Source organism: Arachis ipaensis, chromosome B5 (genome assembly GCF_059453495.1).
Source record: "Arachis ipaensis isolate K30076 ecotype BB chromosome B5, ASM5945349v1, whole genome shotgun sequence".
Classification (NCBI taxonomy): Eukaryota; Viridiplantae; Streptophyta; class Magnoliopsida; order Fabales; family Fabaceae; genus Arachis; species Arachis ipaensis.
This window is the reverse complement of record NC_142440.1, coordinates 156,458,187-156,475,630: the sequence shown is the minus strand read 5'-3', so window position 1 is coordinate 156,475,630 and position 17,444 is coordinate 156,458,187. Positions and strand designations below refer to the sequence as shown.

The window sequence follows — 17,444 nt, the reverse complement described above, 5'->3', positions numbered from 1 at the left end:
ATGAATTATTTTTAATATTATTATTATTTTTTTTAGTTGTCCACGCTATTTCTCAGTTCAACAGGTTAGAACAACTTCAATACTAAAAAATAGAGTTCTTCTTCTGATATATAGGGACTCAATTACCATTGAAATGAAAAGAGAAAGAAAATTCTTCACGGGAATCAAAATTAAGAGTCCCTCTAAATAAAAACTTGCAACAACCAATAAAATCATGCCATGTGGTAAGTTAATAAAAAAATAAAAAATATATTAAATATATATATTAAATACTTATATATCTATTTAATTAATTATTTATATTAATTATTTAATAATTAATTATATTAAATTATAATTAATATAAATAATTATGTTAAATCAACATCAAATATCAAATATTATTTATATTGTTATATTAAATTATAATTAATTAAATTTATTTTACATAAAAAATAAATTTAATTTTTATATATTATAAAATAACTTTTAGTTGGATTATTTATTTTTATTTATAAAATTTAAAATACTAATCAAATTTAAATTATTTATTTTAATATTTTATAATATTGAATTATTTTGAATTTATAAATTTAAATAATATTATTATAAAAAAAATAATAATTATATTAATTTTAATTACTTAATTAATTAATTAGGTAGGACCACAATAGGGATTAAAGTTAGTTCTTTTTAATGGAGAAGAGAGATTCATTGAATTCATATTTATTGGTTATGACGCAAAATCTGATGTGGAGTCACTTTTTATGACAGATGAGCCATAAATAGGGACTGAAATGAGTTCCCTACTGGAGATGGTCTTAAAGATTAATCCGTCGTGGATCAAAATTCTATTTAAAAATTTGACGTTAGCCAATAAATTACTACATATTCAAACTCTCAACACTCACTTAAATAAACGAATAAGGTAATGGCTCAACCAATCCAAATTAATTTTTAATTTTAGTATTATAATAATACCATAGGATTAGCTTCAACTTTCTTTTAAAAAAATCTAAGCGCCAGCCGCCACCAACTCAGCCATTGACTTTATCACAAATATAATAATTGTGTCTCAAGATTATTTTGTCTTATATATAAATTTAATTTTAATAGACGTCACTATTTTTTATATTAATTATACATAAATAATTATTCAAAAAGAATAAAATTATATAAAATTTTTTATATTATAAATACATCAAAATTAAAATTAATATATATATATAAAAGAATAACTTTGATTATTTTTAGGTATAAATAGTTTTTCTCCTTCTACATATTTTTTTCATTTTTCTTTCTCTACCTTGTTAATTGTCTTAATATCAACATCTCAGTTTGTTCATCAAACACGAATATTTGAATTCTTACTATAATTCCAATAAGAACACATAATGGTTCTCCAAAAATCATCCTCATCATCGTCATCATCAATGGTGTTTAAAGTGAGGAGGAACCCAGCGGAACTAGTGGCACCTGCTGGACCCACCCCCAATGAGCTTAAGCTTCTCTCCGACATTGATGACCAACAAAATCTACGCGCCCACTATTCAGTGGTTCAGTTCTTTCCTTATCAACCTTCAATGGCAGGGAAAGACCCTGTCCATGTCATCAGGGAAGCGTTGTCCAAAGCACTTGTGTTCTATTATCCACTTGCCGGAAGGCTTAGGGAAGGCCCTAGGGGAAAACTTGTGGTGGATTGCACTTCCGAAGGTGTACTGTTCATCCAAGCTGATGCCGATGTTACACTTGACCATTTTGGTGTTGACCCTCTGCCTCCATTTCCTTGCTTTGATGAGCTCCTCTTGGATGTTCCATTTTCTGATGATGGAATGATAAACTCTCCGCTGCTGCTTATTCAGGTAACACGTCTCAAATGCGGTGGTTTCATCTTTGCTATACGTGTGAACCACACACTGTGTGATGGATGTGGAATTGGTCAATTCATAAAGGCCATAGCAGAAATCTCCCAAGGTGCATCAAACCCTTCAATTCTCCCAGTGTGGTGTAGGGAGCTTCTTTGTGCCAGAGACCCACCAAGAGTCACATTCATCCACCATGAATACAAACAAGTACCAATTGACAATGATGATAAAACTGTCTTCTTAAAACCCTCCCAAGTTTCCTTCTTCTTTGGTCCCAAAGAGATTGATGCATTGCGGTGCCTCCTCCCTCGTCACCTTGCTCAATCGTCGACTACATTCGATATCCTCACTGCATGCTTGTGGCGTTGTCGTACAGCTGCACTACAATGGAACCCTAATAAGAAGGTTCGATTGATGTACGCTATCAACGCCCGTTTTGAATCTTGCAGGTTAAAATAACTAAGTCTCTGCACACTCCTTTTTATTAAATGAAGGTTACTTTTTTAATTGACTCTGTTGTATTTTGCTAATGCAATTTGTATGATAGGTTTAATCCTCCACTTCCTCAAGGTTATTATGGGAACGCTTTTGTGTTTCCTGCAGCAGTTTGCAGTGTTGGGATGCTATGCCAGCAGCCCTTGAGCTATGCGTTGGAGTTGGTGAAGGAGTCAAAGAAAAAAGCAACAGAGGAATATGTGCACTCTGTTGCGGATCTAATGGCCATTAAAGGAAGACCTGACGTTATTGTAGAAGGGTCTTTGTTAGTGTCAGATATCACAAAATGTGGATTTAGAGAAGTGGATTTCGGATGGGGTAAGGCTTTGTATTCCGGGCTAGCCGACACTGGTGGTCCAGAGGACATTCCCGGTGTCAGCTACTTTGTTCCACATACTAACTCTAAAGGAGAACATGGTAGGGTGCTTTTAATTTGCCTCCCAGAAGAAGCCATCAAAAGGTTTGAGCAAGAGCTTAATAGAATACTTCAGAGTTCAGATCAAGGATACTAAATGAAAATGTGATAAGAAGGTGCTAAGGCACAGCAGATTTTATAGTTTATAATTTGTAGTTAATAATTAGTTATTATTAGTGTTTTTAATGATATAAAATTTTTTTTTTGTTTAAGTGCTGATAAAATTTTAATAAAAGTGTTGGTTTTTTAGTCTTTTTTTTATATGATAAATGGAAAAATTTAAATGTAATGGCAAATATGAAAACTTACTTCCAGAAAATAATTATTGTCACATGGGCTATTGGAGTTAATTGGGAAAAACAAACCTCGAATAAAAAATGATAGCATGGCCAATGAAATAAAAAAAGATATTAAATAATTAAAATGATGCAATAAATAATTGTATTAAATGGTTTGTAACATTTTGCAAAATAATGCAATTTGTAACAAATAATAAATCATCATATTTGTTATGAATAAAAATCTATCCATTCTGCCAAAAAACAAAGCAAATATGAAAAGATTTTTAGTTTTTTGCTTCCATTATGGAGTTTATATTAGGTTTAATTACTCTGTTGTCCTTATAATTTTGCGAAATTTTTAATTAGGTCCCTATACTTTTTTCATTTCAATTGGGTTCTTATACATTAATTTTTTTTTTAATTTAGTCCTTATTAACGTTAAACGTCAAAAAAATGTTAGTGAATTGTGAAATTATTTGTATGCCCTTAGGGACCCAATTAAAAAGAAAAAAAGTATAGAGACCTAATTGAAAATTCGATAAAATTATAAATATTCAATAAAAGATATTCCTATAATCCCTATTCAATGATTCTACAACAAAAAAGACATTCCTATAATCCTTTTTATTTTGTCACTATCATTCTTTTGTTTATTTATATATAAATTATACCAAAAATACTTTCTCTTTTTTTTTAACTTTCAAAATATCTTATCTTAAGAACATACTAAAAAAAAGAAATTGGATAAAATAAAACAGAAATAATAGTAATAAATATATAAAATGAATTGTCAAAATTATCCCCAAAAATATAACAAATTAAATTTTATACAATACAACAAGATAAAGAATTTATTAACGTAACTTTTTCTAAAGAAAGAATTATATATCAGACAGAAGAGTATGTTCTCATTGCTTTGGACTCCACATGTTATTGATGCTTTAGTTCTCACTTTCTTCAAGTACCAGATACCTGCTCCAATTCCAAATGTCCCAGCAATCGAAATGCCAGTTATTGTTCTTGCAGATACAACACATTACCCTCATTTTCAACTTGAAAAAGTTTGCTATGAACAATAATCAATACACCACTTCAATTGGCAGTAACAACCTGTAATTACACGTGCCTCGTATTGTACTGTACAACATTATAATCTGTAAAATAACATACAAAATCCAATTCATGATCATTACTTTACTAAAAGGGCAGAATTATATTATTGAGGTTGTAAGATACATTTGCAATGAGTAGTGAAATTTTCATTCTCACAAAGGCACATGAAACTCTCTGTCTATATATCAAATCCACAAGTTCCACCTATTTTTCATTACTTTACCATTCTATTATATGATGATAAAAATATAACTAAAGATAAGGACATCAATCCACATAACACAATGGAGGGCAATTAAATAGATAAACATAAGCATGGTTCAACAGTATATACCTCAACTTTAATGGCTCTAAATCCGAATCTAAAATTCCCTTCAACTCCAACAAGTCAATTGGAACAAGCAACTGCAGCCACAAGTTTGCCTTGGAAATAGATAGACCAAGGATTACTCACTGCAGCAATAAACGCGATTTTAGAACCACTGTCAAACGGAATAAACCGTAAATTTGTCTTGAAAATCTCTCACGACCTGGGCAGCAGGATAGGGACCACGATCTCTGAGAGTTCTGTATGCCTCTATGACAATGATCAATTAAACTCATAATCAATTAATAATAGATAAAATACATAATCAGAACTCATAATCAATTCAACTCTCTCAAAGGCATTTAATCAAACACCTTATCTCCAATCTCACCTCTTTTCTTATTTCTAACATAATCAATTAATTACAGATAAAATACATAATCAGAATTCATTATCAAAATTTTTTAACCCAATCAAAACTAATTTTAGCAAACTAAGCTTCACAACTAGATCAATTGGTTCTCCTTGTCATTCAGGATGCTGGTTACCTAATCAAATAAAGTCAAATTACATACAACCAGCAACCAAAAATAAGCATAAGTAAAATTAGAGGTATTTAACAATCAATATTTCTCAACATTGTACCAGAAGCATTAGAATCAGGAGAGGATGCCGTTTGACTACTAGTTGTTTTAAGCATAACATTTCTCCCGTTCTTAGTGTAGTGGGAGGAAGACATTATTGAGAAGAATTATTACCCAACACAGACAGAAACCCACATGTTCATTTTACTCCCGATCTTTGCAATTCAAACAAATGAAAACCATCTGACTGATTTCCTTCCCACATGCCACCTGGTCCCTTCATCTCCTCCGATCCAACAGTTGAAAAACTAAAACAAAATTCAATTATCACCTGTTGTTGCAGAACCAGTCCAGACAGTAAAACGGAGTCGAGGAGTGGCAATTCGAGACAAGGCACCCGAGGCGCGGTGAGACAAGGCAGGACGAGGGAATGCAATAGGCAAGGCGGACGAGCGGAGCAGAACAGAGCACCCGTGGGCGACGCAGAGGGACGACGACCACCTAGCGACGAACGACGACGACGCCATGGAAGACGGCAGCAGAGTGCGATGGAGGAGAAATCCAATCGGGAACTTAGGAGAATAACTTAGGGGTAGTTAGAGTTCTCATATTCTGGGGGGACAAAATTGAAAGGGTATTTTTGGTATTTCAAAAAAATAGAGATGTTTTTAATTAGGTTTTTTAACCAAATTATGAGAATATTCGATTTTTTGATGGAATATTCTGTTATTTCAAACGGTTTTATGACGATAGGGACTAAATTATTTAATAAAATAATTTTTTAATAAAATTATTTAAATTATATGGTGAGATATTACATGATTCGAATTACGCATAGGGAAGTTCGAATTACTCTGATTCAAATTATATGATGAACAATTCGAATTCTATACAATACTCTTCTGCCCATTCTTGATAGCTCATGAATATTTTTTAATAAATTTATTTAAATTATACCACAAAAAATATTTTATTCTATGCAAAATAATTTAAAAATTGGCTTAAAAGATGTTAGAAGTACTATAAAAATTTGTAATGTCCTAATGACTTAGGACATTAAAGAAATACTCCACATAGTCACTAATAATTTAGAAATTAAAGAAAAAATATTTTTATCATGTATTTACCTAAATCACTAGAATATTACAAACTTTTATAGTACTCATAACATCTTTTAAGCCATTTTTTAAAATTATTTTGTATAGAATAAAATATATTTTTTAATTATTTTGTATGGAATAAAATATTTTCTTTCATTTCTAAATTATTATTGACTATGTAGAATATTTTATTTAAAATTTGAGTACATGCATGTATTTACCTAAGTTATTATAACATTACAAATTTTTATAGTACTCCTAATATTTTTTAAGCCATTTTTTTTAAATTGTTTTTCATAGGATAAAATATTTTTTGTAGTATAATTTAAAAAAATTTATTAAAAAAATTAATTAAAAAATATTCATGAACTATTAAAAATGGACAGAAAAGTATTGTATGGAATTCGAATTGATAGCTCATTAATATTTTAAAGAAGTCTCGTAATTAAATATTTTGTTAGCTTTTTTTTAACGTATGAAATAAAATATATTTTTTTAATTTTTAAATTATTAATTTTTTTAATAAATTTTTTAATAAATTTTTTTTAATAAATTATTAATTTTTTAACAGCATAATTCAAATTATACCATGAATTATTGTGTGTGTAATTCGAACCAAGCTAGTTCGAATTATGTGTGTGCATGTGTTTGTGTATAATTCGAACCAAGCTGGTTCGAATTATGTAGAAATAGAGTTCGAACCAAGCTGGTTTGAACTACATATAAACGTACATTGGTGGATTCATGAAGCAATTTTCGTTTTGGCTTATTCATGTAAATTATTTTCTCCCTTGACTTATTTTTGTTTTTTACCCAATTTTATATGTATTTAATTACATAATATTACATTAATAAAAAAAAATATTTTTAAAAACACAAATCATCTAATAAATTAGAGATTATTGGACATATTAGGAATATTATTGGCCAAAATAATACTAGGTAGTATTATAGACAATAAATAAAAGATGATTTTTTTAAAATTTATGGTAATTTTATGGGTTATTTACCCTTACTTAGGTGTTATCATTGTAACACCCTAAGTTATATCCTATCTTTGAGGGTCTTTAAATAAGGTGCCACACTCGATAGAGAAAGAGACTGAACTTTATCGTTATGTAAGGAAGGGAGGAAGTGCGCGTGAAGAGGAAAACAAGTAGTACTAAAACGATAATAAATATGAAATAATAAACTTATCCATGAGTACGGTTCAAAATAAAATGCTTAGAGGTAATTAAACAAAGAAAAGAAACTAATATGTCCTAACTAATTTCGTCGAAGAAGCTCCCATACTTGTGTCATATCCTATCCTTGATCAGGACCCTTCAGTTATTCACGAATCGAGGTATCAGTGGTTTTCCTCCAACATCTTTTCGCGCAGTGAAGATCTGGTTCCGTTGTGTGGGATGAACTAGGACTTGACGGCAGCTGGGGTTCTCCTTACACGAACTCTCGACCTAAGTAGATAGTTTGGATAACGGTAGTCGTGGTCGTAACTACCCACGCGCTGCTTTGAGGGGGTCATACTCAGAAGTTACCTTCGGGGGCATTGCGTCGTCTCTATCTGCTGTGCCATGTTCCTCTGGAGACAGTATGGTAAAAGAAAAAGGGATGAGAACCTAACGTCTCAGTAGGAGTGCTATGCAACACCTCCATATCTATCTCCATCCCACGTGCGGAATTTTAAAAGAAAGTCGTACGATATGACATGTAATATGTACCTCTTGTAAAGCGTAAAACATATAGGTAAAAAGGAAAGAACATAGAAAGAATAGAAGGATAACATCTTAAGTAACATCAACATATTCATAAATAAATCTTAAAAAAACATAAAAAATCAAACTCATTCATGCTTTATCCTTTCTTAACTTATAATTTTTATGGAAGGTATTGAGCTCAAACCGGTATAAAATGAGAGTCCCCTTCCCTTAACGAAGGTTCTTATCTCGAATGTCTTGGCGATCACCTTCCTTTATCGAAAGATCATTTCAATCGATCACCCTCCCTTACCGAGGGATCATCTCGATATCTTGTCTTTGGGGGTCACCTTCCCTTACCGAAGGATCATTCCTCAGTTTAATTTACAATTAGGTTTGTTTAAACATACACGAGAGAAAAATCATATAAGAAGAGATCATGCAAGAAAATGGACAATTATGATGATAAAGGGATATATGAAAATCATGAGACTCTAGCATATGTATGGATTTTCTAATTAAAAGATCTTGGTAATATAATAGCATGGATTGAAAGAGGTCATATCAAAGTACAGAAAATAGGGCATTTTAAATAATTGCACAAAATATTAAAGAAGTTATGTATTCTCGATCCTAAAGGAATAATATAATGGTGCAAACGATCATATAAGCGTACATAATAAGAATAGGGTATATTAAATATTTGAATAAAATATTATAAGAAAGCATGTACTCTTAACCTTAAAGGAATAATGATATAAGAGATCACATAAATGCACATAATAGAATAGGATATATTAAATATTTGAATAAAATATTAAGAAAGCATGTACTCTTGACTTTAAAGGAGTAATAATAACATAATGATATAACAGGTCACATAGATGCACATAATAGAATAGGGTATATTAAATATTTAAATAAAATATTATAAATAATAATATAATAATATAAGAGATCACATATATGCATATAATAGAATATGGTATGTTGAACAAGACATTATAAGAAGGTATGTACTTTTGGCCCTAAGGGAATATTAATAATATAATAATATAGGGGATTGAATAAGCATTAAAGAAGGCATGTACTCTCGACCTAAGGGAATATTAACAATATAATAATATGAAAGAGCATAAAATGAGTATAGTAAATAGTTGAATGAACATCATAAGGAGACATATACTAATGATTCAAGAAGACATGAATGACATGATGGACAAACATGATCAACATGAATAAATGATGAGTGAAAGATAATTAATGCCATGATAACATTCGTGAATGGAAGAAAATAAAAATGGAACATAACACATGCCAAGCATTAAAAAAATATAATTCCCTACTCTTTTTCCTAATGCTTCTTCGAGCTTGCCTCTTGTGTTTGCACACAGAATATTATTTCTTTGTAGAGAGAGAAGTGAGAGGATTAGTATTTGAGAGGAGTGATTTTCTACTTATGGGTGCTCCCCTATTTATATACATTTGGGGATAGGGTGGTTGGGATATTTTAAATTTTAAATGGAGGGTGATTACTAGGTTCCTATCCATAAATTCAAAATTCTAAGCTTATCTTCTAACTGATTTTCAAATTTCGAATTTAATTTTGTTTCTAGAAGGGGTGGTTGTTACATTATCACCCCCATAAAAAAAAAGAATTTGTCCCCAAATTCTACATCCTAATTTGGTCGATAAAGGTTATTAGTAGGATGCATAGTGATTTGGACATGGGTTAGCTAATCTTACTAGTAACGGAGAGAGATATGAACGAAAGAGAAGCACCAGTATCATCTAGGATGGTTAAAAGATTCCATTAATTGTACATTTACCCTCGATTCGATCTTCCGACTCGTGGACTTCCTCGCTGCTGAGGGCAAAGACTCGCCCTTGACGCTGTGGTGGATTGGCAGGGGGTGGAAGGACTGCTGGGCATTTCCTGGCGATATGCTACGGCTGAAAACACTGGAAGCAGACATTTTGTCCGGCAAGGCACCTACCCCTATGTTGCTTCCCACATGAAGCACACTCCTTGAGTTCGGTGGTCTTTGGTGAGGCATCAGTGGGAGGTTTCTGGCGATCCGTGCCCTGTTGAGGTTGCCTTCCTGTAGGTTTCTCAAGAAAGACCTTCTTCTGCGGTGGCTGCTGAGATGATTCTTGATTAAGTTGCCTTTTCTTGAAAGCCTCACTTCTTTCCAACACTAGTTTTTTGGTGCATTCTTCGATCACTTGGCACTTGCTAACGAGGGAGGAGAACTCCCAGATTTCCAGTGGGGCTATAGCGGTTAGGACTTCTGCCCTGAGCCCTCCTTGATACTTCATACACTTCCACTTTTCATCTGGATTAGCCTTATACATGGCGGAAAATTTGCAGAGTCTCTTGAACTTCTCTGTGTACTCTGCAATACTCATCCTATCTTACCTCAGCTGAAGAAACTCCATCTCCTTGGACTCTCGAACAGAAAGGGAAAAGTATTTCTTGTAGAAAGCTTCTTTGAAGGTAGCCCAACTGATATCTGTTCCGGCATCCTCCAACAACCGTCTTGCTCCATCCCACCAGAACTCGGCATCAGCTTTGAGCATGAAGGTAGCGTAGCTCACTTGCTGCTCCTCAGTGCATGGAAAAATTGTGAATACCTTTTCCAATTCTATCAGCCATTCTTCTGCCATATCAGGGTCGAGGGCTCTACGGAACTCAGGCGGACCAATCTTCTTGAAGTCAGCAAAAGTTGTACGGGTCTGTCCCACCTCCAACCTGGAAATATTGGGATCCTTGTCCCTAGTGGATAGTTGTTGGACCATCAGAGTGGTGGCTTGGGCCTGCTCCTTCATTGCCTTGGCCATCTCCTTCATGTGCTTTGCTAGGTGTGATGAGCTCGAGCTCGAGCCACGTGGGCGTCCACGGCTTGCCATAGGTTTCTTGTTCAAGGATAACCATAGGGAGAAGTTTTATTAGTCATACCTCATAAGATAGGATCCCTAAGATCGACTTTGCTCTGATACCATTAATGTAACACCCTAAGTTATATCCTATCTTTGAGGGTCTTTAAATAAGGTGCCACACTCGATAGAGAAAGAGACTGAACTTTATCGTTATGCAAGGAAGGAAGTGCGCGTGAAGAGGAAAACAAGTAGTACTAAAACGATAATAAATATGAAATAATAAACTTATCCATGAGTACGGTTCAAAATAAAATGCTTAGAGGTAATTAAACAAAGAAAAGAAACTAATATGTCCTAACTAATTTCGTCGAAGAAGCTCCCATACTTGTGTCATATCCTATCCTTGATCAGGACCCTTCAGTTATTCACGAATCGAGGTATCAGTGGTTTTTCTCCAACATCTTTTCGCACAGTGAAGATCTGGTTCCGTTGTGTGGGATGAACTAGGACTTGACGGCAGCTGGGGTTCTCCTTCCACGAACTCTCGACCTAAGTAGATAGTTTGGAGCATGGTAGTCGTGGTCGTAACTACCCACGTGCTGCTTTGAGAGAGTCATACTCAGAAGTTACCTTCGGGGGCACTGCGTCGTCTCTATCCGCTGTGCCATGTTCCTCTGGAGACAGTATGGGAAAAGAAAAAGGGATGAGAACCTAACGTCTCAGTAGGAGTGCTATTCAATACCTCCATATCTATCTCCAGCCCACGTGCGGAATTTTAAAAGAAAGTCGTACGATATGGCATGTAATATGTACCTCTTGTAAAGCGTAAAACATATAGGTAAAAAGGAAAGAACATGGAAAGAATAGAAGGATAACATCTTAAGTAACATCAACATAATCATAAATAAATCTTAAAAAAACATAAAAAATCAAACTCATTCATGCTTTCTCCTTTCTTAACTTATAATTTTTATGGAAGGTATTGAGCTCAAACCGGTATAAAATGAGAGTCCCCTTCCCTTACCGAAGGTTCTTATCTCGAATGTCTTGGCGATCACCTTCCCTTACCGAAGGATCATCTCGATCGATCACCCTCCCTTACCGAGGGATCATCTCGATATCTTGTCTTTGGGGGTCACCTTCCCTTACCGAAGGATCATTCCCTCAGTTCAATTTACAATTAGGTTTGTTTAAACATACACGAGAGAAAAATCATATAAGAAGAGATCATGCAAGAAAATGGACAATTACGATGATAAAGGGATATATGAAAATCATGAGACTCTAGCATATGTATGAATTTTCTAATTAAAAGATCTTGGTAATATAATAGCATGGATTGAAAGAGGTCATATCAAAGTACAGAAAATAGGACATTTTAAATAATTGCACAAAATATTAAAGAAGTTATGTATTCTCGATCCTAAAGGAATAATATAATGGTGCAAACGATCATATAAGTGTACATAATAAGAATAGGGTATATTAAATATTTGAATAAAATATTATAAGAAAGCATGTACTCTTAACCTTAAAGGAATAATGATATAAGAGATCACATAGATGCACATAATAGAATAGGATATATTAAATATTTGAATAAAATATTAAGAAAGCATGTACTCTTGACTTTAAAGGAGTAATAATAACATAATGATATAATAGGTCACATAGATGCACATAATAGAATAGGGTATATTAATTATTTAAATAAAATATTATAAATAATAATATAATAATATAAGAGATCACATATATGCATATAATAGAATATGGTATGTTGAACAAAACATTATAAGAAGGCATGTACTCTCGACCTAAGGGAATATTAACAATATAATCATATGAAAGAACACAAAATGAGTATAGTAAATAGTTGAATGAACATCATAAGGAGACATATACTAATGATTCAAGAAGACATGAATGACATGATGGACAGACATAATCAACATGAATAAATGATGAGTGAAAGATAATTAATGCCATGATAACATTCGTGAATGGAAGAAAATAAAAATAGAACATAACACATGCCAAGCATTAAAAAAACATAATTCCCTACTCTTTTTCCTAATGCTTCTTCAAGCTTGCCTCTTGTGTTTGCACACAGAATATTATTTCTTTGTAGAGAGAGAAGTGAGAGGATTAGTATTTGAGAGGAGTAATTTTTTACCTATGGGTGCTCCCCTATTTATATACATTTGGGGATAGGGTGGTTGAGATATTTTAAATTTCAAATGGAGTGTGGTTACTAGGTTCCTATCCATAAATTCAAAATTCTAAGCTTATCTCCTAACTGATTTTCAAATTTCGAATTTAATTTTGTTTCTAGAAGGGGTGGTTGTTACAATCATCACCGCCATTGATCAAAAAAAAAATTTTAAAGCTTTATTAATTGATTCATTAAATATTTTCACACTGCATTGTATTCTATGTTATTTACATTATACCACATAACGTATATGTATTCCAATATGAATGAGTGCAATGTGCAAATAGTTGAATTTTATCAAATATTTCAAAATTAAGAAGTTTTATTGAATTAGTCAAATCCAAACCCTCGTTGGAAGACCCCCTGCTTCTTCCTCTACCTCATGCGTCTGTATGCTTTGGTGACTCACCGGTAGGGTTAAGCTAATCTTAAACCCTCGAAGATGCTGCCTCATTCTTCTTCTTCTAGTGGCGACTCACTGCAAAACCCTATCGAAATATCCTTGTAAGGCCCACTGCTTCTTCTTCTATCTAATGCATTTTTATTTTTCGGTGACTCACCGGCAAGGGTAAGTTCATCCTCGAATACCCTTCCCACTGGTTCTTCTTCTAGCTCATGCATTTCTTTTTTTCGGTGACTCACCGGCAGGGTTAAGTTTTATCGAATCCCTCAAATTAAAGACCGTAACTTGTCCCCTCCCTGGCCAGGAACCGGCAACCGGAATCTAAAACCCTCTCCAAAAATCCTTGTAAGGCCTACTGCTTCTTCTAGCTCATGCGTTTGTATTTTTTCAAATTTCACTACCAATTTTGCATTATTTGTTCTGTTACTCACTTTCTATAATCACTGTTCATGGAAGAATATTGTTTCAATTTCGAATACAGTAGTTGATCATAGTTGTTCATGGTGGTGTTAAATGTTAATTAGATTGATGGCCACTGATGCATGCTCCTCAAACACGAGACGAAGCAGAGGTGGAGACGGCGAACAACACGAACTCAAAGCTGGATATGCAACCTCATGTTCGCTGCAACTTGGGGATGTAAAAGATGGTATGGCCCCAAAATGCTTCTGCAAAAAATATACCATCTGTTACATGTCGAAGACAAGCACCAACCCGGATAGACTATTTTTTGGATGCCCGTTGCTAAAGGTAAGCAAGCAATTCTTCATGTATGCGTACTAAATTTATGCTAAAATTGGGTTAAATTTTGAATTTTTGGAATGGAGGTTTAGATTATAGATTTTGGTGATTTTGCCTGGCTCAAGTTGTTGTGGATGTGATTTTGAATTGTTGAAAATGGCTTGACAATTGGATATAAAAATAATTTAATTCCATTAGCAGTTTGCTGTTGAATTGGGTTGATTTTGTATATGATTTGATATTGGAGCTAGTTAATTTTGAAGAACGATTGAGAATTGGAAAAAAGTTGATTTATTGGAAATAGACCTACCAGATTAATACATTGATTTTGACATGATTTGACATCGAACCTGATCTGATATAAAAAATTGTTTAAAAATTAGAAAGAATTTTTGAAATTTAGAGTTTAGGGATTAATTACAGTGATATATGTGGATTAGATTGAATTGGAGTGTTTTGTACCACCATACATTCATTGTGTTCTATTCGATTTAGGTGACACAACCACATTGCAAATTCTTTGTGTGGGTTGATGACCACATTGTAAGAGTCAGAGGGGTGGAGCCAACAAGGGCATTGGGTGACAGCAAGCCGAATGATGTTGAAGAACATTCGAGACTGGAGAACTTAATTGCTGATGTAGAGGAAATAATAGTAAACCTAGAGAAAATATTGAAGAAAAAGAGTAGAGAAGCAGAGTTGAAGAAAAAGAATAGAGAAGCAGCTGTAAGAGAGAAAGAGGCTTCATCAACAAAGTCGAATGATTAGATCAAAATCAGAAGCACAAGCACCTCTAATAGGTTCAGAAACTTAACAATAATTTCCATCTTTGTTCTGTTTGTCGAAGACAAGACCATGACATCATTATTAAATTACTGTAGGGTGACGAAAGATCAATGATGATTCTTTGTTTGGAGATAGTTTGAGGCAATTACGTTATCTATGATAGTTTGTGAATTTTTCTTTTCAGATGTAAAGACAAAACTGTTTGAAAATTTAAAAAAAATTGTGATGTGGTTTCATGACATAAACTTTCTTTGACAAAGGTAAGAGGGTTGGAAATTGATTATGTATATAGTGACGTGTTCTTTTTTTACCTATATATATATATATGTGTGTGTGTGTGTGTGTGTGTGTGTGTGTTATTGTATATATTTTTGAGTTGTGAGTTAGGTATCCAAGTTCATCTATAATTTCAATAGCATATAAAGGCTATTATCTTTTACTAACTTGTCCAAATACCAGAAATAATATTTTTTCAACTGACTTGAAAACTTAACATTGCAATTATCTGATAATTTAATGTTTTACAATTCTGTAAGAGTAGCAAGAAAAAATTTGATAAAATAGACAGATTATTTGGTGACCCCATGACATAAATCATCTAGTCACCACAATAGATAATTGACACTCGAATGGGGTCTTCATTACTCTAGTATATCACCAAATGTGTCAACGATTTGTTTTTCTTCCGATATAGTAATATTCAATGAGTGTATAGCTTATTGCAGGTCTTACTATGTAAGGGTTAGGTTGGGTCATCGTCCAACATAGTAGTGGTATCGACAATTGTTTTCATGACACCTGTGGTCATCATGTAAGTTTATTTTCTAACTTATTTCAAGTAGTTTCTTAAATGCTTGTTTATATATCGTCATTTTTTGTGGAATCGTGTTACATAGTAAGGTATAGATCGAATTTTATGTGCATAGTAAGATAAATTATATCAACCGTGTCGATTCATCATCATCCCCATTGAATTCTTGTTAGGAATTAAGGTGTAATATAGTTGAGGAGTTGGTATTCCATATTTTTCTCTCTAGTGTTAGTTACTTTAATTAAGGGAACATTTAGTCTTTTTGACATGCTTGGGATTGGGCTCGGTGAACTAACCTGAAAAAATATTTATTTTTTGGTAGTTTAAGTCACTCTAAAAGTAAAGTGGGCTACCAACCAAATGAGCTAGCTACAAAAAAAAAAATTAATGTACATGAGTAGAGAATTCAGCAAGTGGCTTAATGCAGCAAGTGGCTTGAAACCGGTTAAGCCGTACTTTTCTGGAATTTTAAGCCCAAGTAAAGTGCAATATGTTTCTCCAGGTAACTATTTTATCCATTCATGTATATGTCTAGTAATTGCAGCCACTTATCCTGCTCATTTTTTGTTTGAATACCATTTTTTGGTAGAATATTCTCGTAAAATGTTTGTTGGTTAGTTGAGTTTGATACATAGTTTGTCTATGTTAACTTGATATTTGTCCTCTAATCTATATACTAGGATGGTTAGGAATAGAATAACACCATTATAAATCACCTATAATAGAAGAACACTACAGGACACATCGAATTAGATAGAATGAAGTTGTTATGTAACCATTTCTTTTAGTTATACGGTCTTTAAACCAATGTAAAATATACACAACAAGTGAATTAATTAAAAGTTAAACTCAAATCAAGCAATCGATTCGATAAAAAAATTAGAAGTAACGAATATTATATCAAATAATTAAGAAATAAGATATCCAAAAAATAACCACACAGATGTCCAATCAGAAGATTTAACATAGATGTTCAATAAAGTTGCACAATACATTAAATCCAACTCTCACTTATTTCTACACTAGAAACATTTCTTCAAAATACTTGAGTGTAGACCTAACTGTTATCAGGTGTGGCATTTCTAGGGTTTGCCAGGCTCTCCTCACCAATAGATTTCTAGTTTCATGTTCAATGTCATATTCTGTCAACACAAGTTCTCTGTACCTGGAATTGATGAGTAACTCTCTTTTCTTTGAATTGTTAACTAACAGAATTAGATTATCATCCACAAATAGTATTGAATTTTCCCTGATGCTTTGACTCCTAAACCTGTAGTATTGCTCTAATATTTTGTTTCTACCAACATCCTCATTCAAGTGCCAAATTGAGGCGACATAACCAAATTCATTGTGTGTATGAGCGATGAGTGCAAGTTTGTCCTTGTAGGCTAGTAAATTGTGAACGGTATATATTGCACCTATTGGAATAGAGACCTTGCTAAAGGATTCATGTTCGATACTGTAACATAAAATAGACTTGGGTGTAGCATAACTATCTCCTGTAACAGTAATCCAATGTGCATGACCGTTATGAAAAACAGAGTTAGCGTCTACTTTTTCGACACCAGGCAGACAATTAACAGCGTGAAACCATGTAGAACGCATTGAACAATATCTAGAGAAAAAAACGTAGGCATTAGCTATGTCCATTTTGCACATATGTATGATGTTGTATACATCTGTATTTGGGACATAACCGAAACCATAAATTGGAAAATATGACCTACCGTGGTCCCTGTGGGGGTCTGAAATTTTTCTAGAGCATTTTGTCG

At 33.1% G+C, this 17,444-nt stretch overlaps 3 protein-coding genes across 3 annotated transcripts in view; 2 read left to right on the top strand and 1 right to left on the bottom strand.

Annotated features, from left to right (window-relative positions):
* The window catches only part of LOC110262663 (13-hydroxylupanine O-tigloyltransferase-like), a 37,609-nt gene that overhangs the window by 3,286 nt on the left and 16,879 nt on the right, over positions 1-17,444 (bottom strand). The gene's annotated exons all lie outside the window — the stretch shown is intronic.
* LOC107644742 (13-hydroxylupanine O-tigloyltransferase) lies at positions 1,234-3,004 on the top strand. The gene is made up of 2 exons (XM_016348668.3): positions 1,234-2,293; positions 2,392-3,004. Exons 1-2 carry the CDS (start codon positions 1,374-1,376, stop codon positions 2,849-2,851), a joined length of 1,380 nt encoding a protein of 459 aa, XP_016204154.1. The 5' UTR covers positions 1,234-1,373; the 3' UTR covers positions 2,852-3,004.
* On the top strand, positions 13,758-14,843 carry LOC148566352 (uncharacterized). Its single transcript, XM_088487003.1, has 2 exons — positions 13,758-14,084; positions 14,571-14,843. Exons 1-2 carry the CDS (start codon positions 13,848-13,850, stop codon positions 14,841-14,843), a joined length of 510 nt encoding a protein of 169 aa, XP_088343129.1. The 5' UTR covers positions 13,758-13,847.

Bases quoted from the DNA above. Each gene is read 5' to 3' on its own strand.
- LOC107644742 (XM_016348668.3), top strand. From the start codon at position 1,374: ATGGTTCTCCAAAAATCATCCTCATCATCGTCATCATCAATGGTGTTT. The intron at 2,294-2,391 runs GTTAAAATAACT...TTTGTATGATAG, and splicing joins GCCCGTTTTGAATCTTGCAG to GTTTAATCCTCCACTTCCTC.
- LOC148566352 (XM_088487003.1), top strand. From the start codon at position 13,848: ATGTTAATTAGATTGATGGCCACTGATGCATGCTCCTCAAACACGAGA. The intron at 14,085-14,570 runs GTAAGCAAGCAA...TATTCGATTTAG, and splicing joins TTGGATGCCCGTTGCTAAAG to GTGACACAACCACATTGCAA.